This window comes from Lichtheimia ornata (genome assembly GCF_029851405.1).
Source record: "Lichtheimia ornata isolate CBS 291.66 chromosome Unknown scaffold00132, whole genome shotgun sequence".
Taxonomy (NCBI): domain Eukaryota; kingdom Fungi; phylum Mucoromycota; class Mucoromycetes; order Mucorales; family Lichtheimiaceae; genus Lichtheimia; species Lichtheimia ornata.
The window spans coordinates 1-23,416 of record NW_026695451.1 but is presented as its reverse complement, the minus strand read 5'-3'; the positions used below and the strand labels follow the sequence as shown (position 1 = coordinate 23,416).

Sequence of the window (23,416 nt, the reverse complement as noted above, 5' to 3'; positions counted from 1 at the left end):
TACATTGGCTTCATGAATTATTTTCGCAACCATATACCATACATGACGGACATAACCAAACCCTTGGATGAGTTACGCAATGCTACCAATATACCTCAACAGTGGAACACCAAACACCAGAAGGCCTTTGAGAAGCTTAAATACGCACTCCTCCATGCACCAATCTTGAGTTACCCCAACATGTCCAAGCGTTTCCATGTGGCTACTGATGCCTCCAACGTGGGTATTGCAGCGGTCCTCTACCAAAAATACGACAACAAGAAGCACATCGTTTCTTTCATGGCAAGGGCCCTCACCAAGTCCGAACGCAATTACATGATCACCAAAAAGGAGCTTTTGGCCATCATCTTTGCCTTGAAGAAGTTTCACAAATATTTATAGGGCAATCCTTTCACGCTGTATACCGATCACAAGGCCCTAACCTACTTACACCAACAAAAGGAATTGAATTCCATGCTGAGTAACTGGTTCACCACCCTATACAACTACCAATTTGACATCGTGCACATTGCTGGCAAATTAAACGGTATGAGTGATGCACTCTCACGTCTTTTCCATAGTGGAATCGACTCGGAGGGGGCAATGGGGAACAATGAGCCTATACAAAATCATGGCAATAAAGACCCATCTCACGTAAACCGAGACGCACAATTGATCGAAGAAAATACCTTGACACCACCAGAAAATGAAAGGCCTAGCATATTGGATAAGGCACACCTGCTAGGACACCTAGGTGCTAACGCCATAGTCCAAGCTATACATAACAATGGGATGCATTGGCCAAACCTTAAGCAAGATGCTATTGACTTCGTGATGGCATGCCCACCATGCCAAAAGTTCAATATTGCTCAAAGAGGCTACAACCCATTGAGAACTATTTCAGCGGAAATGCCAGGTGATCACTGGGCCTTAGATCTGGCAAACTATGAAACGTCGTCATCAGGCAATAAAAACCTCTTGGTATTGGTGGACATGTGCACAAGATTTTGTATACTACGTCCCATACCCAATAAAGAGGCCGAAACCATTGTCAAGACGTTAGTGCAGGTATTTTGTTACTTCGGCTTACCACGCATAATTCAATCAGATAATGGCAAAGAATTTGTCAATAACTTGATGAAGCGTTTTGCACGAGCATCGGGGTTTGAACACCGTTTGGTCGTACCTTACCATCCCAAAGCCAATGGCACTGCTGAAAGATGGGTTCAAAAGGCCACACTATCCATCAAGAAGATGCTTAACGGCGCCACATTTGAATGGGATCATTACGTACCGGCAGTGCAACTTGCATTGAATGCAAATGTCACGTCACGACACAAGACACCTCCTTTCACTCTCATGTTCGCAAGAAAATTAAATGACTTCAAGGATTATCGAGATGAAGCAGAAGCTAAGCCAATGACAGAAGAGATGCTCAAGAAACGTATCGATGAAATGAGAGACATCGTATTTCCGGCAATCCATGAACGAGTAAAAACAGTAACCAAGCAACAAGAATTACGGTTCAACAAGACTCATAAAATCGTCGAGTATAAGATCGGTGACTTTGTCATGGCAAGGGAACCTGAATCAACAGGCAAATTCAACCCAACCTACAAAGGACCATACAAGATCATAAACAAAACTGAAACATCCTATGTTTTACAAGATTGTGAGGGGTGCGTTCTACCACGAAACTATGCACCAGAACATTTGAAGCTAGTACGGGTCCTAGAGGATATTCCCGCCGATGAAATATACGAGCTTGATAATATCGTTGATCATAAGGTGCATAAAGGTAACTTCCTATACCGTGTCCGATGGCTGGGATATACGGAAGAAGATGATACCTGGGAACCTCCAGAAAACTTTGGCGATCCTATGACAATCACCAAGTATTGGAAGAGGATTAGGAGTGATCCACAGCAAGTCCTTGCACAACGTAAGAAGAGAGGATCCAAGCGTGTAGCGCAAGACAATAAACATGGAAAGCACAAGAGGTACCGATATAACACAAGGACTCGAAGCAAACAATAAGCTTCTCTACCGGCTACAAGGCCTGGAGGGGGCAAATGTGGTGTCCAGTGATAAATCGGGGACGACTACATCCAAAAAAGGAACATGTTTTCTTAAGCCAACCATTATGAAAAGTATAAAAGACCACCATAATCTCCATGAATAAAGGCATCAATCATATAACGGTCTCACCGTATCTTTATTGTTATCAATCTTTACATATATTCATATACGTCACAGATTCGTTTTGAATATACACGCATTCTCAAGACTTTCTCGTTACATTTGATATACATACATCACACAAATAAACCATCGTTTACCGAGCGACATCGTGACCACCTACTACCCAGCAGCTATCGGCAGGATGTTGTGTAACCCAGCAGATCATCTATGAAGCCTCGATTCGATTTTTCGATTTTTCGATTCGATTCGATTCGATTCCCACATTTTGAATAATCGCACGATTACACCAAAAACTCGAATCGAAATAATCGTGAGGACCGCTAGGTACAGGTATGGGTTTTGCAAAGGTGGTACGTGCATGTGGCTTCTTCCTTCTAAGTTGGCAAGTGCGGCAGGTTTTGACAATCTCCTTGACCTTGGATGATAACTTGGGTGCTGTGTATTGCAACTTCACCTTTGCCAATGTGTTGCGATAACCGAAATGACCTTCTGCATGGACCTTGGCTACCAGCTCGTCAACGTTGCCTTCGTGTAGTAATTCAGGACCAAGTTCACCTTCAACCCCAGTCTTACGAAAGATGCTCCCATGGTATGCCTTGTATTTGCGCGCTTGATCACGAATACGCCTTTTATCCGATTCAGTTGCTTCGCGTGGATATTGTTTGCTGTCAAGGTAATAATACAAGGCGAGAAACTTGGGATACTCCATATGACTTGAGGCAGTGGTGAACAAGTTGCAATTGATAAGGACACAAGTTTAACAAGAGTACGTGACTGATTGATTCACAAGGATGATAAAGATAAGTGAAGGAATAAGGATGAAAAAATTGATTGAAGATTGGATAATGTTTATTGTACTCATACTACTGTTCTTATATAGATGTCATAAATCAGATATTGATACACGTGTTAGGCTCGAGATGGGATCAGATAAAAAAAAAGGAATGGAGATATCAGATGTAATACAAGGTGAGAATCAGATGGGTGATGTTATGGGAAATCAGGAGGGTGAACTAATCTCGATAACGCATCAGCAGGGTTAAGACGACCAGGGTGATGTTCAACTTCAAAGTCGTACTCCATCAATGCAGCTGACCAACATTGTAACTTTGGTGATGGGCGATTGAGATTCGAGAATACATAAGTCAATGCAGCATTGTCTGTTCGCAAAATGAAATGTCGACCCGCCAAATAATGCCGAAACTTATGTACAGCCCACACCACAGCAAGTGCTTCTTGATGAACAGCTGAGTACCGAAGCTCTGGACCTCGAAGGATGCGACTCTCATAGGCAATGACGGTCTCCTTATCCGATGTACCTTGAGGTGATTGCGAAAGAACCGCTCCTAAGGCAATTCCAGATGCATCCGTGGTCAATATTTGGACTTGTTGTTGATCCGGAAAGGCCAAAAGTGGAGGAGAGGTAAGAGCGATCTTGATAGCATAGAAAGCAGCATCCTGTTCTTGATTCCATTCAAAAGGATTGTCCTTGCGTAATAAGCGAATAATGGGTGCAGCCGTCTCTGCAAATTCGGGAACGAAACGCTTGTAATAATTGGCCATGCCCAAAAATGATCGAACGCCTTCAATGTTGGTAGGGATAGCCATGTCTTCTAGCTTCTTGGTGTTGTGGGGTGATGGCAATAAACGTTGATCCGATACCACATGACCTAGGTATTCCACCGAACGACGAGCAAACTTGCACTTCTTATGCTTCAGGCGTAGATTGGCCGATCGACAAGTTGCAAAAACCATCTCCAAGTGCTCCAAATGTGCCTCATAGCTCCTTGAAAAGATAATGATGTCGGCAATAAAGACGTACACGAATAAACCAATATAAGGCGCCAATACAGGTCTTCTCAGTCAAAGCTGAACTGAAAAGTTTTATTTTGGCGTTGAAGTTGATGAAAGTTGGTGTTGAAGATTAAAAAAGTTGGTTTACAAGATGATGAAAGTTGGCGATGAGAACGATTAATGTTGGCATTGAAGGTGATTAATGTTGGTGCTTGAGCATTTTAAGTTGGCATGTGGGATGGTAAATTTGGTAGGGGAGCTGAGAAAAGTTGGCGCTGGAGCGGATAATCATGGTCGCGGAGACGAATAATGTCGGCGCTGAAATGATAATGTTGGTGGCCAACATGGTTAACATAAAGTGAGCTGCATGGGTACGCAACATGTATGCATATGCAAGTGAGTATTTTATTTGGAACGAGTTACTGTACGGCTAGGGGAGAAAAGACTCTATCAATGCATACGAATCGACAACGAAGCGGAGAGCCATTTGCACAAAGAAAAGGCGACAGCAGCAAGAAGCAATTCTTTCAGCTACTTTGTTCAACCCAGCACTGTCATCGCGAACCTTTTCTCAGCAATGCTATGAGACAGCATACATCAATCAGCAAGGCATACGTAATGTTGGCCAGCAGCGAAGTGTGTGAAGGCATCAGTACTTTTTCCAATAGCTTTCTTTTTACCTTATGAGAGCATTCCCAGCAGTCCTGCTAGCACTTTGTTAAATTGACTAGCCGCCAAATTTAGCAGAGTGCTCCAGAGGACCTGTTTTCCCAGCAGTACTGTTAAACTAGAGAAGATGTCGTACATAGCACATGTATAATAAAAAACTCCTACCCGCTTGTGGAATGCCATTTACTCCAAGCAAGATGACCTATAGCAGTGATGATGAACTTGACATGTTGCTCATTGTGATAGCACAAGAGTCGCGAGCTCGCGCCGGACGGTTCAAACGCTTAAGAGCTTTATTACAAGATGCACAAGAAGAAGAGCCTCGTCGCAAAGGTGGTTCGGTGTAGTGTTGCTCATCCGATCCGGATACGGTAAACCTGATCCGAATCCGATCCAGAATTTCGGTTGTGGATTTGCCATTTTGATATACGACCGGGTTTGGGCCCAATCCGCGGATATCCGGTATCCGATAGCTTCCTATGCGGACATGATAAATAGTACCTGAATAGATGAATAAACAACATGAGATAAGAGGAAACCTATTTATTGATATGTTATTTGTCCATCCCTGCTAGAAGCACACCACCAGAGAGGTGTTTTTCAAGAGCAAAGTATTATATACCGCCTAGTCGCAATTGCCTTAACGACAAGAATCTTTCCATGTCCATCTTGCTCGATTCATACTTTTAAGCATCTAAATAATACATAATGGCTCAACAGTTCAGCATGCTTGTTGTAGCACAATCATCCATCTTTAATACACATCATTGCCTTTGTAACATATCGGAAGTTGAACTCGTTCAGTTTTATCTTTTGTATGCAATCTAGATGCTTTTAGATCATAGTATGTGCATGCCATATAGCAACGTAGATGTAATATTATGGTGATGTGTATGATTAGGACACGAGTGTATACGATTACAACACGAGAATATACGACTAGGACATGAGAATATACGACTAGAACACGAGAATATACGACTAGGACACGAGAGTGCATACCAGCAGTTGTAGTTTGTGTGCTCGCACACAGCCTATGTTACACATGAAGGGCCACGACCCGTGATACGGTTGCAATCCGGCCCCGAACCGAAGCTGCAAGTGACCCGATCCGATCTGCCAGGTCCCGATTGAAAAATACTTACCCGACTAAAATCGGATCGGTTGCGGATACATGGCTAATCCGACCCTATCTGTACTTTGAGCATCGCTAGTTCGGTGAAACGAAGAAAGGTTATTGAGCGTGGTCGTATCAGTGGGGCTATCCAGCTATTCAATGATTATTTCGCACCGAATCCCGTCTTCGATGAAGGGATCTTCAGAAGACGTTTTCGTATGAGTCGGCGTTTGTTTGATCGCATCCACGACGGCGTTTTAGCCCATGACGATTATTTCAAGCAGAAGTATAATGCTGCTCGTATTCCCGGTCTATCGCCATATCAGAAGATGACCAGTGCAATGCGTCAGCTAGCGTATGGAATGCCTGCCGATATGGTTGACGAGTATCTTCGCATTGGAGAAAGCACCTCAATTGACTGCCTCAAAAATTTCTGTATTGCCATCATCGATGTATTTGGCGAAGAGTATTTGCGGACACCCAATGAAGAAGATATCCGTAGGATAACAGCAGTGAATGAAAGAAGAGGGTTTCCAGGCATGTTAGGTTCTCTTGACTGTATGCATTGGACGTGGAAGAACTGCCCTGCGGCAATGCATGGCCAATTCAAGGGAAAGGACGGTGTCCCAACAGTCATTCTAGAAGCTGTTGCTTCGTAAGACTTGTGGATTTGGCATGCTATCTTTGGCTTACCTGGTACCCTCAATGACATCAATGTTCTTGAGCGTTCTCCACTGTTTCATGGATATCTAAAAGGGCAAACTCCACCTGTGAATTTCACGGTTAATGGACATGAATACCACATGGGATACTATCTCACTGATGGTATATATCCAGCATGGGCATCTTTTGTTAAATCAATCAAAGACCCCGTTGGGCCGAAAAAAAAGGTAGATCATGGTAACCAAATCCACTTGACAAAGTCTTAATAACCTTCAATAATACTTAGCTATTTGCAAAGAAACAAGAAGCCGTGCGAAAGGATGTTGAGCGTGCATTTGGTGTACTTCAAGCACGTTTTGCCACTATACGACTCGAAGCAAAGCTGTGGAAACGCAAAGACCTTAATGCAATCATGAAGGCATGTATCATCATGCACAATATGATCATTGAAGATGAAAGAGTACCGGAGGATGATTTTGTGGATCGTGGTGATCATATATCGCAGCCAACTACTGAATATGAGTATGTTGAAGTCCGTGAACCAGACACTAGTGTATCGCATCAATCCATCGACTCTTTGAAGGCGTTCCTTCAGCGTCGATACAACTTAAGAAACAGAGAGGGTCATTTTCAATTACAGCACGATCTCATAGAACAAACATGGTCTCAACATGGCGACAATGAATAAAACATCTTGCTCGTTTATTCGATACCCATTTTACGCAAAACTTCTTGCTTCAAATGCTGGAAATACTTACGTTGACCCTCGTCCATAGTAGAGAGATCCATCGACATGATCTTCATATCCCTCGCTCTCTCTTCGTCCTCTCTGACCTTCATGTCATGCTCAAGCGACAGCGCACGAGTCTTTGCGATGTTCTTGAGAGATTCAGTACACTCTTCGTCCAAAGCAAGAGCCTTTCTCTCGAGCTCAATAGCCTCTTCTTGATAGGCGTTGGCTGCTCTTTGTTCGCGACGCTGTTGCTTGGCCCTCTTACGACCAATTGGACGTTCTTCCTCTTCCTCAACCTCATCTTCATCGTGGTCGCTTACACGTCTGGACCTCTTGTTCTTTTTCTTCTGCTCCTTTTCCTTCTCCTTCTCCATGTGCTCAGCCCACTTGGGCAGATCGCGTAGGATAACCCAACAATGATGATAAATGAACTTATGACCTTGCTCAGCTCTGAAGGCTTGTTCAGCGGCTTTAATCTGGAAATACACAGTGCATTGAGTAAAGTATTCGCCATGTATGTTTTAAAGCACTTACCCTCAAAGCATCATCTTTGTCACCACTCTGGCATACGGCATCCTGATAACAAGCAACAAACTTAGATACCTTCTTCGAGAGATATTGCCAGCGAGATGGCAATCTGATACGGTCGGTTGAATGAAAAGATAGGGGACCACATTTCTACGCACTGCAAAAAGTTGTGAATGTCGCTTGTTCTTCATAAAACCTTACCCATATATACATTCGTCGGAGCTCTGTAACTATTTACACTCAACCTTCCGACGCTGATAGATCATGCCATAGCAAAGTTAGAAAGATCAAACCAAACATGGAGGACGTTGAGATGTCTGCAAGTGACGTGCAAATATTAAGGTTACACATGCGTGCTTTTCTGGGAAATAAATTAGCATGAAAGTTAGTTGATTTTAGTGAAAAATAATCTTCAACTTTAACAGCTTGTGTATCCTGCACGTGACCCATCCAATTGCTATCTACCCAGCGGCCATAATCTGTGGGATCGCCCCTATTGGATTGCAAAATCTGAAAACGTCACGTGCAATATGGCGTGTGTTACAAGCCGTTAAAGTAGGCAACTTCAGACATGGTACATTGTCAAAGTTAACTTTGAGCCCAGATTCTGACATTGTTTTTTATGTGACTATCATGCGCTCCCATACACTTTTTTGCATGATGTGGTGTGGAGAATCCGAATATGGCATAAAAATCGGTGTTTAAAATTTTTCATAAATTTTTCTTCTGAAAATGACAAAACATAGGCAAAAAACATTATAGTGCTGGTTTGCATTATGTCCATTAATTAAGATTTGGTAAATTTTACTCATAGTTTTGTATGAAGCACACGAATATTGTAGTACAGTAGAACAAGCCACACATGCGATTTACTAGGACAAACAGCCATTTTTACTGTGACAAGTCATACTAATGCATAGATTTTATATAGTAGCGAAGCCTTATTGCTGAAGCAAATTGATGAGTATGCTTAAAAACATTAGAAACGTTGTGTAACAGTACAAAGAGCATCATGCACGTGGTCAGTGGTATCATTGTGGTGCCATTAGATGAGCTAAGAATGATAAACCCAGTATAATATAAGTAGTTGACACAGTATTTATGGAACATGTAACTTTAAAAATTAAAGTTGACTCGGGAACCTCACTCGGGATTCCTGTACCCAAAGAGCACCAATCAGCGTCCAGAGAAATCGCGCAATCGATGCAGTAGATGAGATCATCAATATTGAAAAAGCATATATATATGGTGTGTCTACCTCAATTCCCCATCTCATCGTCCATTCTTCTGGAGTATTACCTTCATCTTACGTTACCAAATACATACTATGTCTGCCCACAGTACCTTGCCTTCCTTGCTTGAGCTTGCTGCACTTACACCGAACGTTCAAGTTACTATTAGGTATATCTGTAGTTGCATTACCCTATTAGAAGAGCATCTTCTAATAGTATACTTGGTTAGTTACTTGAAGGAACATGGTTTTTTCTATGAGACCATGTCATGTGTGCATGGCACGACTATGACTTTGAACAATTTTACTCGCGATGGCCTTATGTGGCAATGCCCATCAGCAGCTTGTGGTTGTCGCCCTGGCAAAGGCTCCCGGGAGAGACGTGCTTTGAAATCGGGATCTTTTTTTTCGAATCGCAATCTGGGTGTTCATTTGGCACTTCAAGGTCTCTGGGGGTTATTGCATGGAATGTCGCAACAAACCATTACATCCATGCTCCGCACTAGTCGCATTACAGTTCGTCGACTTGCAAGGGATTACCATTTGCTTCTAGAGGCCGACCTTACTCGTGAGGACATGCATGTTGGTAAGTTTCAGGATCATTGTTGCATGCGTTTCATTATATAAGTGGCTAAGCATGTTCATAGGAGGATATACTGAAACAGGAGAGCGCATCATTGTCCAAATCGATGAGAGCAAGTTTGGAAAGCGAAAGGATAACCGTGGGCATCCAGTCGAAGGTGTTTGGGTGCTAGGTGGTGTAGAATTGACACCACAAAGAAAGATATTCCTTGCTGTTGTTCCACGCCGTGATGCTGAAACGTTAACACAAGTCATCTGTCATTTCATCAAGCCGGGTAGTTTAATCCATTCCGATGGTTGGAGTGCTTACTCTGGCCTTCGGGATACAGAAGGGATGTATTGGGTACACCAAGCAGTAAACCATCGTATCGAGTTTGTGACAGAAGAAGGTGTGCACACAAACAATATTGAAGGTACCATATACTATTGATCTTCATGGCAGCAATTGGCGTATGCTAATCATGAGTCATATATAGGCACTTGGGCTGGAATTAAGCGTGGTATCACGGAGCGCCAGCGGACAAAACAAATGACCCCATGGAAGCTTATTGAATTTATTTGGCGTCGCAAACATAGTGAGGATTGGTGGGGTGGATTATTGAGTTCCCTACGTGATGTTGCATTTGAAACCATTGATGATGGTCGTGAGGAAGGCGAACTATCCCATGGACGTGATCAGATTAGAATGCCAATGCCACGATTTACTGATTTCAGCTACTTTCAAGATGGTAAGTTTAATGGAAAAGGAGGATAGGATTAATTTTCTGATCACTATATCGTCATAGCAGACTCTTCGACCATTCCTCAACGTAGGCCAAGGTCGCCTTCCCTTAATGAAGATGATATCGAGTTTAGTGAGGATGAAGATTCTACCAGTAGCTCAGAAGTTCCATCTGATGATAGTGATGATAGTGATTATAGTGAAAGTGCATAAATATAGGCTTTATTGGTTTGAAAGATTACTACTAGTTTCCTTCACCTCTACTGCTACTGAATGTGTGATATTATACAATGAATAATGTACTCCACTTAATTTAGTTATGGTCCTAATATAGGCCTGTTATTAAATTCTAGTCAAACTATGTTCAGGTCTAGTAAGTCTTTTGACTGGACCAGTAAGTAGATAAGTAAGTAGCATAACTAGCTCTAAGGATCCGGGTAAATATTCATCCACAAAAATGTGGCTGGTAATTATTGCACGTGATAGTACGCGACAAATGAGCATAGAAAGGCTTAGTATGGAAATGGCAAGTCACATAGTAAAATCAGCAGCAAATCGCGATTGAAAGTGCAGACTTGAGTGTAAATACAGTGACCCACAAAATTGTTCAAATATTTTGTACTTTTGCATAAATCGTTTCCTGGCGCATTGCCATGCATATAGAACATAGTGATATTATACATCATTCGATAGCGTATCTAATTGGGCACATAATGCAATTCACGTGATGTGTGGAACATTGAAATTCATGCAGCTAGCGGGGAATCAATAGCGTCGATACACTTGAACAATTTTGAGGGTACTTCACCAATATTACATAAATGAACATCTACAACATGTGGAGCCTTTATTCTTTATAATGTTATTGATAAGCCACTAATAAAAGTTTTTACTGCCTTGAGCATGGCCTAGGCCCTTTTCCCTTCGACTTCACTTATAAGTAACTTTTATTATGCGTCCAATCAGTAACCAGAAGAAAGAGGATGTGAAACATCTTCTACAACAAGGTACACCATACCGCGAAATCTCTACACTCACTGGTGTCTCCCTTGGAGCTATTCGAGCTATTCGAAAGGACCTGAATGTCGACATTGAACCTAATGGAGCTGGTCGAAAGCGCATAATGTCAAGCAATGACATTCGTGTTGTCATTCGGAAACTCGTAACTGGCGAATACAAGAGTGTTGATTACGCAAGCCGTCAGCTCCGAGCTACCTACCCCAACAAGGTGACCCCAAGTGCTGAAACGATTCGTCGTGAAATGAAGCGTCTCAATTACACCGCAATTAAGAAGCCCAATGTGTTGCCATTGACCCGATCGCGTCGCAATGCACGATTCCGGTTCGCGCAAGCATATCGTTCTTGGACTGTAGAGGACTGGAAACGTGTTGTTTTCAGCGACGAGACAAAAGTGAACCGTTTGGGAAGTGATGGCCTTCATTGGACTTTGATTGATCCTGATGGCAAATTACGTGAACGCAATGTTATCCATACATATAAGCATGGTGGCGGAAGCATCATGATCTGGGGCTGTTTTTGTTGGTCAGGGCCCGGGTTTATCACCAAAATTCAAGGAACCATGAATGCCGACCTCTATTGCAGCATTTTGGATGATGAATTCAAGCAATCATTGGAATATTACGGCCTTGAAGTGAATGACATCATCTTTCAGCAAGATAATGATCCTAAGCACAAGTCCCGGAAAGCCACCCAATGGTTCCAGGATAATGGTGTTGAGGTCCTACCATGGCCATCGTACTCTCCAGACCTCAATCCTATCGAACATATGTGGGCAGAGCTCAAACGCAAGTTGCTTCTCTATGATGAGCCTGCTAAGTCCATGACCGAGTTCTGGGAAAGGGTTTCCTATACCTGGAACAAGTGTATGACGAAGGGATACTGTGAGAGACTCATAGAAAGCATGCCACGACGTATAGAAGCCTGTTATAAAGCAAGAGGAGGCTATACTAAGTATTAATAAAACATGTTCTAGTTCCCCTCAAAATTGTTCAAGTGTATCGACTCTATTGATTCCCCGCTAGCTGCATGAATTTCAATGTTGCACACATCACGTGAATTGCATTGTGTGCCCAATTAGATACGCTATCGAATGATGTATAACATCACTATGTTCTAAATGCATCGCAATGCGCCAGGAAACGATTTATGCAAAAGTACAAAACATTTGAACAATTTTGTGGGTCACTGTAATATACCCAGTATCGCTTTCCATATTATCCTTTGACTATGATATACCTAGTGCACACGAATCTTTTTATTTACCAAAGTCTTTGTATGACAACAAAGGTGCTAGTATATACAATGTGCTGTTGCGTGGATACAATAAACCTTCAGGGCAAGCTTGGTATAATAAACAAGGAGATTCATGACGACACGGCGATGGAGAAGCTAATGGAAGCGTTCACGATTGGCATTGAGACGACTGAAGGTGGTGAAAAAGAGCGAGTGGGTGTATTGTGTGAATAACAGGGTGTGTGTGGTATCAAGTAAGCGTGTGCTGTAATAGAGTGAACAAGCAGTTGGCACCCCATTACATTGCCATGGAGCCAAAACGTACCGGATCAACTTAATTGTGGGCTTGACATGATGGCAAGAAGTAGGTGAATTGCACGGAGGTTGTCGATTGGCAGAACACGGTCGAGATGGGCACGTTGAAAAGAGGAATGGAGAAGAGAAAATAAGCTGGAGACTGAAAAGGCGGACAATTTTCAAAGTTGAAAATCGGGGCGATATAACGGGGTTGACCTTCTGCCTCTTTGCTTGCTTCAAAACACGCACCTTCCTCATCCCGGCAACCTTCAAGCACACCTTGCTGGCATTTTGGCGAACCTTTTGACTATGGTCACTTGGCTGTTTGCAAGGCCTCTAAGGGCAAGGGCAAGGCAACTGGTGAGCGTGTGGTTCGTGCATTGGGTCCTGCTTCAAAGAGTAAGGATAGCAAACCTGCTCCTGCCGCATCCGAATCGGGTGGCTCTGACGATGACATGGACATCGACCAGAAGGCTCAAGGTAAGCAGCTAATTCATACACAACATGATGATCCCAATACAATTTACTTACCAATCCTCTTGCAGAATGATCACAAGATTAGTGGTATCCTTGATATAGGCGCAACTATTAGTACGCTTTCCGCACTTGTTTGCAATAAAATTGGTTGTTCAGTAAATTTGCCGTCTGTTCATGTAAAGGCTGTTGGGAAGAATAATTATGTTAACGTACAAGGTGAAACTGAACCCCTTGTCATCCGCTGTAACAAACATACCATCAGGCATACCTTCGCTGTTGTTGATACTGAAGAGCCGATGCTTGTTGGCAGTGACTTGTATAGCAAACTTGGCATTTACATTGGAGGACTACCATATTCTTTTGATGAGAACAATGACTCCGATATCGAGGAAGAGATTGGCTACATTGACGTACCCAATGACTCACCTGCTAGTAACAGCTTAGAGCGTGCTCTTCTTGAACGCACCTTGAAACCGCTCATTGAGGCTAATCAGCAAATTCCTAAGAACGCCTTTTGCACCGTACCTGAATCAAAGATTTCACTTGACACCATCGATGATGTTACCGAACGTGTTAAGGGTTGAATGAAAAGATAGGGGACCACATTTCTACGCACTGCAAAAAGTTGTGAATGTCGCTTGTTCTTCATAAAACCTTACCCATCTTGATGATCATCATTGCTCGTATAGTGGTCCGAATTTGCATGACCCTCAAACTCTTCATTTCGGGCCAATGGTTCAGTGCTTGAGAATGATAAAGGTGAAGGAGGTGCAATGCCATGATCATCGTCACTATTCAAAATGTCATCCAACTCCACTGGTACACGTTCACCATTGTCGCCAATTCGGTAGGCAAGACGAACGTTGGATCTAAAGCTTGTGTCATAGAGGTCACGAAAGCCGTCGGCATCCTCAAAAGGTACGGTCATCAATCCACGGCCGCCAGGAGCACGCAATTCAAGAAATGGGGCTGTTGTGTTGTCACCAGATTCACTTTTCGCTGTTTTGATGTCGTTACTAGTAAGTCACTTGGCATGTATACATAACAATAATACCGACTTACAGTCTCATCAATAACACCCTCACCTTCCTCCTCTTGCAGACCTTCTGTAACAGTATTCGCATCAATGGCATTTGAATAGGTATCTTGTTTAATTGATTGTCTCAATTAAAGACGAACTTTAGTGTAGCATATGCAACTTAAACGCTTACCATTTGATGCGTGAGATCCACCTTTTGATGCGTGAGATCCACCTTCATCGTCTCCAAATCCAATGCTGCCACCATTATCTCCAAAGTCAAGGTTGCCATCATCACCATAATCGTCATCCTCCGGCTCTTTATCCTCTCCTTGTGAAGAAAGCCTTGTATTTTCAACGTCTTGAGAACGACTTTCGTCATCACCTTCTCCGCTTTGGTAGACTTCAACCATTTCAGGAATGGCATCAACAGCTTCGCCATCCACCACATGTTGCCCATTTAAGGACCGGTCAATGTATTCTTGGTTAACAGCATCATCGGGATGGGGATCGTGGCCATACAAGTAGCGATACGCGGTATCACGAAGAACTCTAGTTCTTGAAGTGTTCATAGCATACACCCCCATCCCTAGGCCTTCAGACTAATGCTTGGGGTCTTCCTCGGTAGCGTTTTGATTGGTAACCCAGGCGTTGAGTTTATGCACCAGCGTTCTATTGCCACGTTCAATAAGGCCTTGCGATTGAGGGTGGCGTGGTCGACCATTGATAAAGCGAAAGGGTAGGCCAGTTGGATTGCAATTCGTCTTTCTAAAAAAAATGCATGTTGTTAGGGACTCATTAATTATACATCATCCATTGTCATTGTTACCATGGCTTGTGCTGTAAACTCGCCACCGTTGTCGCTTTGCAAAAAGATTGGAGGGCCAACAAGACAAAAAAGGTCATGTAATTTCTTGCCAACAACGCTTGAATCCTTTCGCAAAAGAGAATACGCCCAAGAGAATTTCGACCGATGGTCCTTGATATGGAGGATATAGCGTGGTAGGCCATCGGGAGTCTCATTTCCACCATAGTCAATCAAATCCATCTATAATGCAATTAACATGAATGATAAGCATTCGATACTCTGTTACTTCAACAACTCGATCATACCTGAACAATTCCCAAAAATGACGACGCATGAATCGCTTGTGCAGCCCTCTGGGTAACGTTCGGAGTATTGGACCTTGCACAAATGTTGCAATGCTTAACGACAAGTCGAACAAATTTCTCGGGGCAATAAAGGTAGTTCTTAAGCTACATTGGCATGTTAGATACATTTGTAGGCATAATTAATGATAGCGAGAAATAGGTCCTCAACGTCATGCGTTGTGCCAAGTGGCATCCCTACCACCATGACTGCAATCTTCATGTGCACGAGTGATTGTGTTGTACAATTGCTCCTCAACTGCAATCGTCTTTGTTTCGTCACGAAGAAGAGTAACGATAGCAACACCATCCGCAAAAACGGTTAGCTTGAAACGTTCTCGCACCCAGGGTCCAAATCGTTTCCCACGCTGATGAGAGTAGCTTGAATTCTTAACCACGGTCAGTATTGGTTAGCACAATTGGATAGCCGCTTATTAAGGGTAACCATACCTCCAATACACCTTTGATGTCATTATACATCTCCTGATTAATAAAGACCTTGGAACGTCGTGTAGGTGATGACAATGACCGGTAGTGCTCAAGGAGCTCTTGAAACTTGTTTCTTGACAGCCACGAGCACTCAGAGTATCACTGTTCATTTTGAATATGGCAAAGAAAGAAAGCTTGAATACGATGTTGCAATCGCTTATGCCATCAGCCGGTATTTATAGCTAAACGCCGAAATCGTATTATGTAAAGTATAATATACCACTTGCATGGTTTACATGCTTACGCATCACGATAATCGTATGATGACTACTATTACTAGCCTAACTTAACATGAATTATCCTATTCGGGATACGATGACAAAGATTTTATTATGTAAGGTTGTTCTCATCATATGATACTACTTTTACTGGTACGATGACGAAGATTTCATCATGTAAGGCTGTTCTCATCACATGCTATTACTTTTACTGGTAATGGAGATAGCATGACGAAGATTTTATTATGTAAGGTTGTTCACATCACATGATACTACTTTTACTGGCATGATGACTACGATTTCAGCATGATACGTTGTTCTCATCATATGAAACTACTTTTACTGGTAATGGAGATAGCATGACGAAGATTTTATTATGTAAGCTTGTTTTCATCATATGGTATGGTATGACGATATCGAGGTTTCATGGACTTATTCACGTGGTATGCGTTATTACAACTCCTTTATTCATCCACGTGATGCGTAACATGCATGAGAAAATAGTTAGCGTATGTATGCTATGATGTCCTAGGATGTTTCGGTACCTGCACCGACGACTGAAAGGTCCTAGGACGTTTTGGAGTCCTGAAATGTCCTAGGGCATATCGCGATATGTCCGGGTCCCGAAATGTCCTACAACAGAACATACCTCTCAACAGTAATACTGTCAGGGAATTGCTTAGTGAAATCCCATTGCGATTGACGACGTTTTTCGGTTGAATGATCCTTAACAACAGTCATTGCGATAAAAGTGATGAAAGTAAGACACCGTGGTAAATCCCTGCGTGGAAATCCGTTCTATGCACGTACATGGCGATGAATAGTCATGGGCAGCCGTGAACTACCTTGAAAACACTTGAATGCGGGTGAATAGTCATGAATTATCTTGAAAGTGCTGTAAGTACCGGGGGTTCAAATACTCCTTACCATGAGTAGCAGTGAATTACCTTGAAAACACTGTGAGCGTCGGAACTCAAAGATGCATGGCCGTGGATAGTCGTGAATTATTGTGGATACTCTTGAGCAAGCGTGCTCCGAACGTGAAAATCAGTGAAAAGACATGATTACATATAATGTAATAAGATAGAATTGGATGAAAAGTCTAAGCATTCAATAATATCCATGGATAATCTTTACATGACTTCTGTTTTATTACAATTGACTTAAATGGCCTAATACAATGTCGTTGGGAACCATACCAGGGTAAACGTAATAGAAACGGGGTTCCTGTGATGGCTGGGTATCGTGGATGGGATATAGCCAGCTTGGCAGTCAATGGATCCTACGTCAGCAACATATCTCTTACACAGCGTGCCCGAGTAGTTATAGCCTTGTAATCCATATGGCACTCCTGCACCATTGAGCTTCAACTCATTGTAAAGGTTCAAAAGGACCAGCGTTTTCTCGTGACCTGAAAAGAGATGCGAAGGAATCATTAGTAACATCACAATGTGTTCTCAGGACATCACCTTGATATGAATGCGTGAAAAAGAGTAAACATTCTCCAGAGTAAGTTCGCCACACACGATCGGTTTCAGCGGTAACATCATGGTAATTTCCATCTACAGGTAAGCTGATCTTCACGAATGCTGTAGGTTTCTTTTGTGCCTTTCTTGGGAATAACTGTGATCCGTAGAATGTCCCAGTAGAGGAATCAAATAACTCCTTACCGACTTTGATGGTTGATCCTCGTAACGATGACGTGTTGCATCCAAGATATTGTCTCCAATATTTTTGAAGAAAATAGTGTAGGATTTGTCCATCGAAATCGCTGACAGTCAACTCCCCTTCCACAACTCGCCATAACGTAGGAGACTTCTGATCCAATCCTTGGTCGCCATCTTGCATTGTATTGTTCTCGTCGGCATCTGCTGGTTCATCCTGTTTAGGTTGCCTATCATAATCCTTGTATGCGGCAGCGAAAAAAAAGCTGATTTGCTGCATTCTCAGCAGTGGCAACTTTTGATTTGATTCTTTTCTTGAAAGCCCGAATTGTACGCTCGAGAGGTCGTATGCTGTACCTTCGCATTGGTCCCAATAGTTCGATCGCGCGAGCTACATGCTGCAAGTAGTGGAAAACCGGCGTATAGCGATTCTTGATGGCATTGGATGCAAATTCATGCCATACTTTGGCGCAGCTGCAGTGACAAATTAACGAAACGACTATACGTTTCCTTTTCACGTTGCATACCTTTTTATCTTTCCAATATCGTCTTTGTCAATACACTGCTGCAATGCTAAGGCGACAACTGTCACCAAACAAATGAGAGCTCTTATAGGTGTAACACCAAATGAATTGCTGCTATTGATATTATCTGAACCTCGCATCTCTTCTGGGGGATGATTATTGTGATCGTTGTCATAGCTGTCGCTGGTAGAATGCGTGTCTCCTGTATCATCCTCATGTGTATGTTGCAAGGCATTGACGTGGTCTTCATCGTTGACAATGCTGGCATCCTCGACTACTTGTAATTGCTCATATATGGCTGTCACCGAAAGAAAAAGAAGTACATCAAGCCAATCAATTGCACGTGCATTGTTAGGGTGTCGAAAAATATCTAGAGGCCATAATCTCAATATCATGTCAGCCTGTTGTTGTCCAAGTATCTACCTGGCATCGAGCCTTCAAAGCATGGAGGAAGATTTGCACTGGCTGCAGCATGGCCAATAGCTTCTTGTGCATGTTTTGGAACAGTCAGCGGTGTATCCTCCTTGTCTCCTGATACCATTTTCCACATCTGCTTCGCAATGTTCGACCCAAACAAGTGCATTTCATCGAGCCCAAAGTAGTATGCTCCAGAGAATGCTTGCAAAGATGCAAAGAAACTGGGACTTCTCAAATTGTGCTCCTGTTTAAGAAATAATACAATTTAATCTCGATGTTACCTTATGTCATCCAAAATAAACTTACCTTATCTCCAAGTTGAAATGATTCAAACTGATCTTTCTTGCATTTCACTTTCGATGCTTTTGCTCTGATCACCATGATAATATCTTCCTTTCCCGGAACCAGGTCCTGGTGCTTTGATAGGTATGCTTTTCATCAAGCACATACGGCAACCACAATTCGAGTTATGTCCAACATGTTGACAAAGCAGAGCGGCTCCTGGAATGTCGCCGGATGCCATCACAACATGCGCACGTGCTTATACTATAAGGCCGTCTTCGCAAGTAACTCTTAGCCCTTCAGATTCCAATTGACGCAATTCTTCATATAATGGGGCAAGGAAATTGTCCGCATTGAGTTTCCTGATGCTAACAGGCAAAATGGTGATAGGGATCATGTTTTTGTCCTGGTATCTGTGGAGCGATTTGAGAACGATATCCTGAAACTTTTTCATGCCTCATACCTTTCACTTGGTGACATGTTTAGAACCACCGCATGGACCATTGTCAAGCTAATATTGGACATCGAGAAGACCTTGAACCCATCGACGAATAAAAGCAAGGCAATGTCGTAATCATTGTTAAAGAGCTGCTGTTGCTTTGTACGCCATATCTCGGCGTCAAAATAGTCCATCATCGCACCATCAGCAGGCGTCTCGTGTTGTAATCGATACTCAAGTTTTTCTCTTGTCGAAACTCTTCCAATCATGGTTGCAAGCTGACTTGCAAGCGGTAAATACTGCATTGTAGCGAAAGGCTTGCCGCCAGCATCATAGCGTGGTGCCATGCATGTCTGGCACTGCGAATCCTCATCATTGATATATACGCCACACTTGTTCTTGCACATGTCGAATTGTTTCACCTTTCCAGAAAATCCCCGTTTCACCAGCTCCTTAGTCTTATAGACAGATAGCAATGGGGCGCATGCTGAAGGACATTGTTGTAAGTATTGTGTGTCACGTTCATTGGCTTTGAAGATATGTACTTACGTTGATTGCTATTGATGCACTCGTTGAAGAAATTAATGGATGCTTCTTGTGCACTACGTGATGGGTTGTGCTGTTGGGCTACCTTGAAGAACTCCACGCTGATCTTCTCACTTGGGGTAAGGAGCTGGATTGGTGCAACTGCATATGACAACTTGGGCGCCGTTGCTTGTACTTCATGTCCACCATTACCTCTGGAACTCCAATGTTCACCATCCCTGTCGTTTGGCATCATACCCTCTTCAACTTGTGGGGGATCGTGATCCATCTCATCTGCATTACAATCCATCATATTATCGCCGCCAGAAAAGCCGTCCATGGCACTATCATCTTGGGTATGCATACTGCTTGTTTGATCATCTCCCATGCTAGCTCCTGTTTTCTGCATCAGATCATCCATAGCCTTTGAACGAAGCCGTTTGATGTTACCTTGATTGCTCACTGTTGGCGAAGCGAGACCAATCGATGTACCTTCGATATCATCATGATTATTGGCCGCTTGTTGGTGGTGGTGCTCTTGACACAGCCTTTTGCTTCGAAGGAACTTGTCATTTGCATACTTCTCACGATTGGCACTGTAGCATTTCCTCCTATGCTTTCCCAGTGCTTTGATCGTGTATACAAGGTTGCAGTGCGGGCATTTCCCCATGTTGGTCAACGCGTTTTGGCTGGAGGGGAAGGTGGAAAAGAGGGAGGGGGGAAATTTATTTTCAAAGTCGCGTTTGATCCTCCTTACTGCTTTCCCACCGCCATGACACACAACACAGATCCACCCCAAGAGTGTCAATCACAGCAAGAAGCCACAACCGCTAACCAGTCTCTCCAAAGGATTAATGAAGACGTACTCCAACAAATCGCAACGGCATTGCAGCAGATAGCAGACACCCAAAGGTCAATCTTGCACAGGCTTGATGCCCACGAGACCATGTCCACCGATAGTAGAATTTCCTTGCAGTCTTCAAGATCTTATCAGTCCTCAGCCTCCATGAGATCGTTAACAACAGCTACACGCCGCACAACTCTAGTCGCGCGCCCAACGGAGCAAAAGCCTGGAAGAACAAAAAGGACCCTTCCCAGGACTACGAAAGGTGATATTATTACCAAGATTGTCAATCCTAACAATGACAAGGATGAAGAAGTGGTGGAAGGTCTTGTACGTACGATATCATCATTCGCCGATGATGCTATCAGTGATCACGCGCGGCGTTGCCATGGACATGATATTCCTGCTGCCACATGGGCGCGCACTCCTCGACAACATCGCAACACTACCATCGAGTATTTTCAGCAAACAGTACTTGAAAAATTGAACATTGATATGACTTGTGCAGAAAAGTCATTGGCCAGCTGTACACATACTGACTGAGAAATGGAATAACGCGTATCAATATCGAAATCGAAAAGAGTTAAGTGGATCATGCAACTAGCGCGCTGTTATCAGCATTTTAACATCAGGTCGCATAGGCGGAGAAATCAGACGAGGCGGCATGAAACAGAGCCTGTGGACTCGGCAAGTTCTTCAAGGTAAGGTAACACACATTTATTAATGAAACTGGCATACCTCGATTTAACGACAATTATGCGTTTTTATTATGTAGATATTCAGTGAGAAATGAGTCTGGAGAAGAGGTACCCAACACACCAGCAAGGTAAACGCTTGGATAAAGGGAGCTCAATACATTGATCAAGCTTCACATGTTAGGGGAAACAATAATCAACAACATGGTGGGGTACTGTCAGATAACCGTGGAGCCAATATGATCGAGAGCAGCCTGCAAACATCCAGGTAAGCTTCATGTTATGGATATCTTCTGCTAATGTTGTCGCTCACTTTGCTGAATATTGCTAGCAATCATGTGGCGCATTCGACGTACCAAAACCAAGAGCAAGCGAATACGAGGTTGGTTTTATTTCGGCTATCTCTATACTCTTAATGCATTGCCGAAATGTAAGCATACCAATTTTTGCTTTTAGTACAAGCCAAAACAATGCACCCGCCCCACACGGATTGGATGCCATTAACATTCGACGCTTATTTTCATCATCACCGACGCTACTGGAAATTTTGAACAACGCTGCAATCGGGGCAACAACACTTGAGAGCGATGCCATTGTCTTGTACGTGAACAGCTAGTATCACATTGGATCAGTGAGATGATTAACTGCCCACAGTAACAACGATCCCATTCATGTTGGCGAACCCACGGCTGGTGGATCATTGCTAGATCATAATCAACAAACGAGCAGCAGCTCAACAGATACGGTAGAAAGGCAAGTCATTGTTTGGTAATTGTATGCATATGGTAACTTCCATATGATTCTGCTAGTCAACAAAGCCAAGTACCACAGCAAAGCCAAGGACGAAAGCGACGTTCAAACGCTGAAAACCCAACATCTACGCGGCGCAGCACACGACTACCAGTGAAAAGAATACCTATGTGATTGTGAATCAGCTAATAAAATTGATGTGGGTACCCTGTTAATATACTTGACTACTACGTGAACTTCCTTGAATACAACGTGAATGTACCAGTAATGATGATGTCAATATCTTGTGAATTTCCTTGACTACTGCGTGAATTTCCTTGGCTACTACGTGAATCTATGTGAATCTACTAGCAAGAATGATGTGAGTTTCCTTGACTACTACGTGAATTTCCTTGAATACAAAGGTAATAATGATGTGACTATCTTGTGAATTTCTTGACTACCACGTGGATTTCCTTGACTACCACGTGAATCTACTAGCAGTAAGTGTGTGAGTTTCCTTGACTACTACGTGAATTTCTTTGACTGCTACGTGGCTTTCCTTGACTACGACGTGAATCTACCAGTAATAATGATGTGAGTTTGCTTGATTGCTACGTGAATTTGCTTGACTACTACGTGAATCTACTAATAATAATGATGTGCATTTCCTTGAATACTACGTGGAAAGACTTGGATGTCACGTAAAAAGACTTGATTTATCATTAAAACCGGTGATCAGTGAAAATCTTTTAACCTTCGGTTTTGACAAACATTTCACCACTCTACTTTCACGATTATTCATGGCCTTTAATAGGGTGTTCACTCTTTGCATTTCCTTGGGTGAGAGAAAGAGAGAAAAAAACTTTTTCTCCTCAGCCACCTAAAAAACCTTTTCCACGTTGTCGTATGAAAGTGATACTCAACATCTGTGTAGCAATATGGGTCGTACCCAATACCTTTTGTACTCCAACTCTATCATCTTATATATATACATGCAATACCCAAAACAATAAAGAATACAAGTCTTTCCAAAAGTATTCAGGTACGTGCTATTGCTTTAGTGCTTTGTATAGCTACGTCCCTCTACACGACAACCTTGAAAGTCACAAGAAAACCCGACAAAACACTTTTGTCGTTATCGTATGGCTGATTAGATCAGTGGCCAATGATATAA

General features: G+C 42.8%; 12 protein-coding genes across 12 annotated transcripts; 6 read left to right on the top strand and 6 right to left on the bottom strand.

The window, feature by feature from the left end:
• Positions 1–12: 12 nt before the first annotated feature.
• On the top strand, positions 13–381 carry O0I10_012517 (uncharacterized protein; the record flags this gene model as incomplete). Its single annotated transcript, XM_058492414.1, has 1 exon — positions 13–381. One exon carries the CDS (start codon positions 13–15, stop codon positions 379–381), a length of 369 nt encoding a protein of 122 aa, XP_058336823.1.
• A 72-nt stretch (positions 382–453) lies between these two features.
• Positions 454–2,016, top strand: O0I10_012516 (uncharacterized protein; the record flags this gene model as incomplete). Its single annotated transcript, XM_058492413.1, has 1 exon — positions 454–2,016. One exon carries the CDS (start codon positions 454–456, stop codon positions 2,014–2,016), a length of 1,563 nt encoding a protein of 520 aa, XP_058336822.1.
• Positions 2,017–2,386: 370 nt separating this feature from the next.
• Positions 2,387–2,890, bottom strand: O0I10_012515 (uncharacterized protein; the record flags this gene model as incomplete). The annotated part of the gene is made up of 1 exon (XM_058492412.1): positions 2,387–2,890. One exon carries the CDS (start codon positions 2,888–2,890, stop codon positions 2,387–2,389), a length of 504 nt encoding a protein of 167 aa, XP_058336821.1.
• A 281-nt stretch (positions 2,891–3,171) lies between these two features.
• On the bottom strand, positions 3,172–3,936 carry O0I10_012514 (uncharacterized protein; the record flags this gene model as incomplete). The annotated part of the gene is made up of 1 exon (XM_058492411.1): positions 3,172–3,936. The coding sequence occupies one exon, from the start codon at positions 3,934–3,936 to the stop codon at positions 3,172–3,174; it is 765 nt and encodes a 254-aa protein (XP_058336820.1).
• A 3,190-nt stretch (positions 3,937–7,126) lies between these two features.
• O0I10_012511 (uncharacterized protein) lies at positions 7,127–7,898 on the bottom strand (the record flags this gene model as incomplete). The annotated part of the gene is made up of 3 exons (XM_058492410.1): positions 7,127–7,633; positions 7,692–7,733; positions 7,887–7,898. 3 exons carry the CDS (start codon positions 7,896–7,898, stop codon positions 7,127–7,129), a joined length of 561 nt encoding a protein of 186 aa, XP_058336819.1.
• Positions 7,899–9,204: 1,306 nt separating this feature from the next.
• Positions 9,205–10,432, top strand: O0I10_012510 (uncharacterized protein; the record flags this gene model as incomplete). The annotated part of the gene is made up of 4 exons (XM_058492409.1): positions 9,205–9,502; positions 9,564–9,911; positions 9,975–10,226; positions 10,284–10,432. The coding sequence occupies 4 exons, from the start codon at positions 9,205–9,207 to the stop codon at positions 10,430–10,432; spliced, it is 1,047 nt and encodes a 348-aa protein (XP_058336818.1).
• A 739-nt stretch (positions 10,433–11,171) lies between these two features.
• Positions 11,172–12,197, top strand: O0I10_012509 (uncharacterized protein; the record flags this gene model as incomplete). Its single annotated transcript, XM_058492408.1, has 1 exon — positions 11,172–12,197. The coding sequence occupies one exon, from the start codon at positions 11,172–11,174 to the stop codon at positions 12,195–12,197; it is 1,026 nt and encodes a 341-aa protein (XP_058336817.1).
• A 626-nt stretch (positions 12,198–12,823) lies between these two features.
• Positions 12,824–13,830, top strand: O0I10_012508 (uncharacterized protein; the record flags this gene model as incomplete). The annotated part of the gene is made up of 2 exons (XM_058492407.1): positions 12,824–12,840; positions 13,044–13,830. 2 exons carry the CDS (start codon positions 12,824–12,826, stop codon positions 13,828–13,830), a joined length of 804 nt encoding a protein of 267 aa, XP_058336816.1.
• A 71-nt stretch (positions 13,831–13,901) lies between these two features.
• Positions 13,902–14,836, bottom strand: O0I10_012507 (uncharacterized protein; the record flags this gene model as incomplete). The annotated part of the gene is made up of 3 exons (XM_058492406.1): positions 13,902–14,245; positions 14,305–14,391; positions 14,458–14,836. The coding sequence occupies 3 exons, from the start codon at positions 14,834–14,836 to the stop codon at positions 13,902–13,904; spliced, it is 810 nt and encodes a 269-aa protein (XP_058336815.1).
• A 112-nt stretch (positions 14,837–14,948) lies between these two features.
• Positions 14,949–16,861, bottom strand: O0I10_012506 (uncharacterized protein; the record flags this gene model as incomplete). Its single annotated transcript, XM_058492405.1, has 6 exons — positions 14,949–15,032; positions 15,094–15,312; positions 15,378–15,521; positions 15,593–15,802; positions 16,666–16,705; positions 16,770–16,861. The coding sequence occupies 6 exons, from the start codon at positions 16,859–16,861 to the stop codon at positions 14,949–14,951; spliced, it is 789 nt and encodes a 262-aa protein (XP_058336814.1).
• A 411-nt stretch (positions 16,862–17,272) lies between these two features.
• O0I10_012505 (uncharacterized protein) lies at positions 17,273–19,106 on the bottom strand (the record flags this gene model as incomplete). The annotated part of the gene is made up of 7 exons (XM_058492404.1): positions 17,273–17,347; positions 17,407–17,531; positions 17,590–18,065; positions 18,142–18,258; positions 18,312–18,678; positions 18,732–18,969; positions 19,032–19,106. The coding sequence occupies 7 exons, from the start codon at positions 19,104–19,106 to the stop codon at positions 17,273–17,275; spliced, it is 1,473 nt and encodes a 490-aa protein (XP_058336813.1).
• A 1,637-nt stretch (positions 19,107–20,743) lies between these two features.
• Positions 20,744–22,434, top strand: O0I10_012503 (uncharacterized protein; the record flags this gene model as incomplete). Its single annotated transcript, XM_058492403.1, has 7 exons — positions 20,744–21,327; positions 21,457–21,516; positions 21,591–21,641; positions 21,695–21,778; positions 21,842–21,892; positions 21,967–22,110; positions 22,320–22,434. 7 exons carry the CDS (start codon positions 20,744–20,746, stop codon positions 22,432–22,434), a joined length of 1,089 nt encoding a protein of 362 aa, XP_058336812.1.
• Positions 22,435–23,416: the final 982 nt, after the last annotated feature.